Raw genomic sequence first — 8,236 nt, forward strand, 5'->3', positions numbered from 1 at the left:
AGTGCCTGCCTTGATATCGAATTGGTAAAAAAGCAAACTTTCAGATACAGCAACTATGTCTTGCACCAAGTGATAGTGTGATAAGGGCGCAACTTAATGAAAGCGTCACCTTAAAAAAAAAGTTACAAATACATGCATGGTACTATGGAAGGGCAGGCTTGCTCTTGCAATGCTTTTTGGTCTCAAGGTAGATTACCTTTAATATATGTTATACTACATTATACATACTAACAGTCACTCACCTCATGACATGCTTGTATTTCCATTTCGTTTCTTCCTTCTTTTTTTTCACAGGCAACTATCAGAGAATGTCAAGTATATGAGCTGGACTACTCCAGTGATGACTCATCAGATTGTAGTGTGGAAGACTTATATGAAGAGAAAGCTTTGCTACGCCGTCTGCAGCACGAGGACGAGTTAAACAGCATCCTGTACGTTTCCGACTCTGTTGCCTCCGAGCCGGATTGTGATCCATACCAGTGGTCTAGTCAGTCATCACTACTGCTTGAACAGTTGAACTCTGACGGGGATGCCAGGGACACCATGACACCTTCCTCGGTTGGCGAGAGCATTTTTGAAAGCGGCTCCAGTCTTTCCAAGAAGCTGGCTATGAAGGCCAAGATTTCTTCATCTTCTGGTGGCAATTGCCAAGAAAATGGACTTCAGTCGCCTTCGAGGTTCACATGCGACCGATGCAACAGGGGGTTTTTCTCTGCATACAACCTGCGCCGACATCAAAAGAATGTGCACAAGATGGTGTTCAAGTCGCTGCATGTGCCATCGCATGGCTCGAGGGACACCCCCTCTCCACAGCAGCGAGTCATGGTGACAAAGCAGCCATCAAGGAACACAGCAACACCCCAGCCCTACAAAACACCGAAGCACTCGCCCCAGCCCCCCAAGCGCACCCTGTTTGATGTAACTGAAGATGATGAGAACTCAAGTCCGGAAAAGGTGTTCTGCGCTCAGTCTGTCGACGAAGACCAGAGGCTGTCCTTTGAGAGCCCTGGCCTTCCGTCTGATTCAGAGGAGAGCGCTTTGTATGGCATCAAGGATGAACCATCGGATCCTGGCATTTCTTCACTCATTTGCGACAATGCATCTTTTAACGTCATTCCTCAGGTTCCACGAGACTTTTTCTCAAGAAAAGAGGACAATCAACGCGAGCTGTCTCTGTCAGATGTGGTCGCGGGAAGCGCTAAGCAGCTGGCTCCCAAAAGTCTTGTTTCCAAGCAGGTCAAAAGCCACGATTCGCCAGAGCTCTCTAAAAACCTCGATCCAGCGGACATTCTGGAGTCCCTGGAAGTGGCCAAGATGTCCGCCTGGACGTCGACAAGGGGGCCCCTAGTGAACAGGGGCGGCGGTGCCACAGCGGGGTCAATGGACTGCGACGACGAGGTCAACGAAGTGATGGAAGCTGAAGCTGGCCTGGAGAGCCTGCTCGGAAAGGAGGCAGGAGCCAACCATGGTGGCGACGCTCAGGATGACATTGACGACATTCAGCCCACGGTGCAGCACATGGGGATGACGGACATAAAGGACGAAGAGGGCCAAGGTTCGCAGGAGCCCTGGAACGCGGTCGACCAGGCAGCACTATTGGAGGGCATCAAGGCAGTCGAGTCACTCGGCGAGTACGGGACAGACAGCCTCGACTTTTTCGTTGCGCCCCGCAACGTGATGTCCATACAGGACCAGGAAGGCCTGCTCAGCTTCGCCGATGGTTCGCCGCACATAGACGAGGAAGATGCGGGCGACATGAGCGAGGAGTCGGATGGGGCGGGCACCACTGCCTTGACCAATGAGAAGCTCATGGAGCCCCGCGCAGAGGAAGGGGAGGAAAAACCGTGCACCAGCCACTGCCGGACGCGTTCGCGGGAGGCATCCGTCAAGCGCAGCTGCCCTTGCTGTGAGGACTCGTCACCCAAGAAGCGCCTGACGCGGAGTTCCTCATCGAGTGGCAAGACGCGATCGGCAACCAAGAAAGTCAGGACAAGGTGATCCGCGGCAGAACCTCTGGTGTGAGGTGGAAGTGTGTGGGCCCCGTGACGTTGGGACCCTGGTGAGGAGCTCAAGAGTTGCTTTGCGTCTCTGCCTGTGATAACTGTACTCGTGTGCAATGGGCATTGGATTCGGGGAACACGCAACACCGAAACATCAGTGCCATCAAGGCCCACCTGTGTGCGTGTTCTGTTGGGTGTGCCTCAGGAGGAATTGCACTCATCATGTCGCCAACCCCCAGCCATCCTTTTTGTTTTCTTTCTGCAGGCGGGCTTATTGCACCAGAACAGATGCCAACTTCATTGTGTCCTTTCTTTCCCCCCCCCCCCCCTTCATCAACCATTGTTGTTTTTGTGGGTTGTTTTTCAGATGTTTATTTGTTGTTTGGTTGAGTGTAGCCTTACACATCATTCTTCCGTGTGAAAGATACTTGTGAAATGAGAAGTTTGTTATTTTTGCTGTGGGCTGGCTGCAAAATGTACATAGTGATTGTGCCCGAGAGGGGGAGAGAGAGAGTGCAGTCATGTTTCATCGTCGAAGATATATTTTACTGAGATTTTCTAAAGCTAATTTATGAGATGCCGTGCTTGTAACTTATTTGGCCTGCCTCAACACCTCCAATCGACCTTTTCTTGCAAGTCCCAACATCGATAGAACAGCCCCGCTGTAGCATTCGGCTGTTGACCAGTTTATTTCCCTTTCTTTGCCGGGTGTTAGAGCGGAAAAGCACAGCACTGGTGTTCTCTGGGAGGCATTTCGACGAGGCTTGGAACGGTGGCATGGCTTTCGAATGCAAAGAAAAGTCCTGCGGTTGTCTTGTGTGAACAGGCATGTTCTAGTCGTGTCTGCGTGCGGGTAGCACTCAACAAACTGGAAAGACTGAAATCGTGCTCTGCCCTGTGCGTTGATAAAAGTTGAGTAGTTTATTACATTTCGTGCAAAATCATGCGGCCGAATGGCGTTCAGTTGTATTTTAAACTGTTGTACATAGTGATGCGCTTGTTCTTTGCACATGGACAATAATAGTCGGCACCTGTAAATATCCCTGCTTGGAAGCAAGCTTTTCTTTTCTTTTCGAAAATTCAACTGTAATATACTTTCACTATACAATAAAACTTTTTAACCTGTACTGCTGTATGCAGACACGTGCTGTGTATTGCTCTAAACATTTGCTTGCATGATTGTAGTTGAACTGTCACGTAGGCCCATTTGATTTGCCCTCTACCTCATGACCCAGTTCATTGTGCTTCAGCGCCAATTCTATGTTGATGCAGAAATCACCCTTCACCTCTTGCATGAGCGCTGCACTGCTTCTCTCGCATGTGCGGGGTCTGCTGTGAACTAGTTCTTCCCAAAGCCTGCGCTGTGTGAAACAAATGACGACATGCAGATGCCGTGTTGCACTGTTGAAACAGATAGTGAGGCGTAGTGGATCTTGAACAAGGCCAGGACCTGCCGTGGTTGCTTAGTGGCTGTGGTATTGGGCTGCTAAGCACGAGGTCGTAGGATCCTGGCCACAGCAGCCGCATTTCACCTCCGTCGAAATGTGAAAACAGCCATGTATATTTAGATTTACGTGCACATTAAGGAATTAATCATAATCAGATTGTGTTTTTTAATTTCTTTAACCAAGCCAGGAAAAGCGGGCAGATTGAATGGACCTCGTGTGTTCTTTTCAAAGGCGTAAACTCCGTGTTGCAGAAACTATGACCGTTGTGCTCAAAGTAGACATACTAGCCTCTCATTCACAAAACTTCTCGTATAATATGTGCTGGCTGATATTGGTTGTTGCTGCAGCAAGTGTCGTCACGCAAATCACTCTTACAGACGATGGGCATTCGAAGACTGATCATAAAGAGAGCACTCTTTACAAAAGAGAATTTTTGTCACTAGAATTCTTGCTTGTCCGTAAGTTTCCTACTGTTTGCGGATTACTGGGTTACTGGAGCCATAAATGGCAGTTGCTAGGCTGGCAGCGACATTTTGTGACGCTTTGTCCAACTACACCTGCAATGAGTTTGAATAACTTGTGTTTCGTGAGTGTTCTTATGAAGAAATTCGAGGACTGCACATTGACAATGAATATATATGTATTATATAATGACATACGTAAGTTGTGCTGAGAAGCTCACTGCCACAGCGATAATATTGGGAGATGTCTGAATCCCCCAATCCAGCCTCGGGAACGGCGCCATTAAAGTTGGTGCTGGCAACGCTTTACACCAGAAGTCGAATATGATGAATCACTGCAGTAATAGCTTTGTGTGCCCTCAGGTTAAACTCTGCGTGTCAAGATATTGCTATTAGCATTGTAGCTGCTCTACACCTTTCCAGTAATGTGTTATTCTGCAAACAATAATGTGTTTACGGACAAAGTAAAGCTCTCTATTGCTAGCCCTGACCTACTTATTTCTTGGCAGACTGTTGGGTCTTGGCTTTCCCTCAAGGCCATTCTCTGATCGGTTGACCATGGCAAATGCTTCTCGACATTGGCGATTTCTTGTGAACTTCCACATCCAGCAATACATGGCTGTTGTTGTCTAAGTCTGTTGTGGCTTTGCTTGCATTTCAGGAATGAAACTGTGCTAGTGATGATGGAGCGATTCAGAATTGGTTGAACCTTGATGTAACGAAGTCGGTAAAATTTGCAATTTGCTTTGTTACATAGAAATATTGTTATATTGAAATTCTACCTTCTGTGCCAATAAGTACAGTTACCGATGGATTTTTGTTACACAGGAGGGGCTGCCAAATTTTGTGAATTATAGAAAGCAAATTTGAATGGGAAAGAAAAAAAATTGTTGAATTTCAGAGTCACTGATGAAAGATGCGGTTTCATGCCGTGATATTTTCACATAGCATGAAGCAAAGCCAGCCATGTTTTCGCATTCACTCCGCCCCCGTAGCTGATATTGTCACCCTCAGTGGGACGACGCTATCATGTAAAGTGCTGGCAGAGGGGAGCAAATGCTTCATCTGCCTCTCGCTTTAACGCTTATCCAAAGCTTGAGATTACGCAACCTTCACTACTAAACGCTCGGAAAGAGCACACATGATGCCACACCATCTCGGCACACCCACCGTTTGTAAACATGGCAGATTACCTCGAAATCAGGGCGCACGGGCTCTGCGGTTGACAGCCGTGTGCAGCCACGGCGGCCCTAGAAAAGGGGATGCATGCCAACCTGCTCCCCTCAAGCGCACTTGATCGTGTTATCGCGAGCTTGCTCCCTTCTCCCCTTTTCCCTTCTTCGCATGAGAAGACTGCTCATCAAGCTACCATTCTTCTCGGCTCACTCTTGCACTCAAAGCATACACTGTGCGGCAGTGTACAGTGTACAGCAACATATGGTGATTTGAAACTGGAGCATTCAAAATTCTGGTCAATTCAAACAAATGCACAACTTTTTGTAGGACTTGTGATTTTAATCCGTTTTGAAGGCACCCAATTCAAGCTTGCCCAATTATGTGGCATGCAAAGGAACTTGGGGAAAAATGGCTCATAAGGGACATTCGTGGAATGCAAATCATCTGAACATGCTCGTTTTTATATTGAGGCTACTGTGTATGTTGATGATCACCAATGCAAAGGGGAGCCACTAAAACTGACCATGCGTTTGCAGTGATGGTTGCACATGTGTCTAATAACTGTTCTAGTAGTGTATATGATCAAATGCAACTAGGCATATATGTATATTAAGTATTAGTTATGTTTGGGGGACCATACCTCATAAACACTAGACGAGTTTAGCTTGATAAAGTATATGCTTTCAAAGCTCAATTTTCATTAATTTTGCTGTAATTGGCTGTGTATTAGAAGAGAAATTAGGAGCACATATCTATATATATTTAAAATTTTTCTACTAACACCTCAGTGCAAGTATGTCCACATGACGTCATGGATGTCATCATATTGTTTCGTATTTGGACCATTGCAGCAAAGTAAATGTTCTCGGAACTTGCCAAGATCAGTATTTGGCTCTTTTACAACACAATGTAATTCCAATTTTCTACATTTAAAATTTTTTGAAAAAGATAAGTTCATCTCCACCGATTAAAAATTATCGACACTGTCGAAATCTATTGCGTCATGGCGAGCTGTTTAGCAACTCCAGGATTCGTCACCACCTGCGTTGCGTTTCGTGTCTTGCTTGTAGATCTTCCTCTTGCATTAAAAGTGGCTTCGTTCTCTCTTTCTTTTGGCATTGCAGTAAGGTTATTTCGTAATCGGCACATATAATTTCTTTCTTTAGTGTCTCCTTAAACAAAATTTGTGATACAATTTAAATACGAGTCTACACTGTACCTGTTTTTTTTTTTTTAGCAACTTTAATATAAAATTTAGGACTCTGTGCTGCTTTGTAATCGCAAAAATGTCGTAGCAAGAGTGCATCTTTTGATGCACATTATTCAATGAGACGCTTGACGTCGTAGCTTGCCTGATTAGTCTTTACATTTAGTTGCATACGGGCAGCGAAGCCATTCCACATCACACCTCTACGGCAGTTCACTTCTGTAACGGTGAGATGTAGTTAAAACGGTGCTTCCCCATTTCTTGCCAAGTGCGTTATTGGACAGCGTGGGCTGAGGAACGAAATCCCTCTGCGAAATTTGAGTTGGGAAAAGCAGCAGTAAGCACTTGCCATGACGCACAGTCTTGCCACACACGGGAGGGAAGGAAAAAGGAAGAAAATACTGCAATAACGAGAGAAGTGCATCAGCATTGATCGAAGTAGTAATGATCATAATGTATTGCATACTTCTTGAAATGCTTCTATTGGAATTGTGCTGCAAGTTTGAGTGACGTGCAAAATGATTTTATGAAACGAGTGGGAAGGTAGAGGGTTGGGTGTTTTTGCTTGCTGTGAGTATGTCATTGTATGTATCGGGTTCACTTTCATTGTTTTTCATAGTTTGTTGCACCAGTCGTTATCTTCAAGTAGCTGGATAGGGGCTTTTCAAGGCTGCTAGACATTAAGTAGTCTATATTCTCATATCTGATGTACCTGCAGCAAGCTTTTGCACCAAGTCCACATTCTGTAAACCTTGCAGAATTCGCTAAGGAATCGAGAATTCTTGATCTATTCTGCAACTGTATGCTTTTTAAGATTCTGAAGATTTAAGAAATGGGGTGCCAGTAAGTTTTCATTCAGCGGAAGTAATTAGCGCCTTACTGGTTTTATGCAATAAGCGTTGAAGGGATGTAGCAGCACACCGTACCTGCCATTGCTGAACCGCATCGTGTGGGGCACGTACTGCAGCTGGGCTCCCCTCTTGCACCTCCGTTCATTGAAGAGCAGGGCACACCCAGGGAACCTAGCTGGTGTCAAAGAGGTTGGTTGAATTGAGAACGGCCCATATATACACAGCGGCACATGCCCGGTGACACAATTTGGCGTGAAGGGAGCAAGGTCTGATCCATACATTGATAGATTGACACCAGAAAGTGTGTCAAGTATCCTGAGAATTCTAATCGCATCAAAAGGAAAGCCTAGGGTTAATGAAGAGCAGAAGGAGGAGGTGTTGGCAGACGGCCAGACAAGTGTGACAAACTTCAACCTGGTTTTGCGAATGCCTGTAACAGTTGAGTACATTTGTAGGAGAAAAGTGAAGGGCTGGTATAAATTAAGTATATCGGGTACGGCTGTCAAAGCAATGGGGAAGACGTCCACCATGTTTCGCATATTCAGAATGCTTGCACAAGCGTCTGCGCCAAGTACGTGTGCGCACTCTCCATTTCAAGGTGAAAGCCTCAAGTGGCTCGTTGCAATGGCTCATACCTAAAAAAATGCAGCATTTTGTCACGTTGTACAAAAATATCATCATCAGCAGCAATGGCTCGTACCATTGTAGCAAGCAAGCAATGCAATAAGCTCACACCTCCTTAAAGGGCACCTAACCAGGTTACATAGCAAATTTCAGTTATACGCTGGAGGTTGTTACGTGCCCTCTAGGGAGTGTTCTGCCACAGGAATGTTTCAAATTGGTTCATTAATAGCTGAGATAGAAATATTTCAGTGCTGTGAACCCATGGTTTTAGGAGGCGAACGCCACTGCCAGGAGAGACACACTCTCCACTTGCCCTGTCTGGCCTCCGCAAGTGAAATTCCTTCCTTGCGTTCTTATACCAGAGCTCGAGAATCATGATGCATACGTCACAGCCCCGCTTCCGTTCCTTTTTTGCTACATGGTGCACTTCTGCTGACGGCGTCGCACGCGAGCTGTTGCATTTGGCTCG

General features: G+C 46.0%; 1 protein-coding gene across 1 annotated transcript in view; it reads left to right on the forward strand.

The window, feature by feature from the left end:
* The window catches only part of LOC126522885 (uncharacterized), a 36,089-nt gene extending 32,962 nt beyond the window's left edge, over positions 1-3,127 (forward strand). Inside the window, exon 7 of the mRNA XM_050171727.3 lies at positions 295-3,127. Coding sequence (XP_050027684.2) covers positions 295-1,998 — 1,704 coding nt within the window. The 3' untranslated portion in view covers positions 1,999-3,127. The remainder of the gene's footprint in view (positions 1-294) is intronic.
* The last annotated feature ends 5,109 nt before the right edge of the window (positions 3,128-8,236 follow it).

The sequence above is a fragment of the Dermacentor andersoni genome, chromosome 6 (assembly GCF_023375885.2).
Source record: "Dermacentor andersoni chromosome 6, qqDerAnde1_hic_scaffold, whole genome shotgun sequence".
NCBI classification, from domain to species: Eukaryota; Metazoa; Arthropoda; class Arachnida; order Ixodida; family Ixodidae; genus Dermacentor; species Dermacentor andersoni.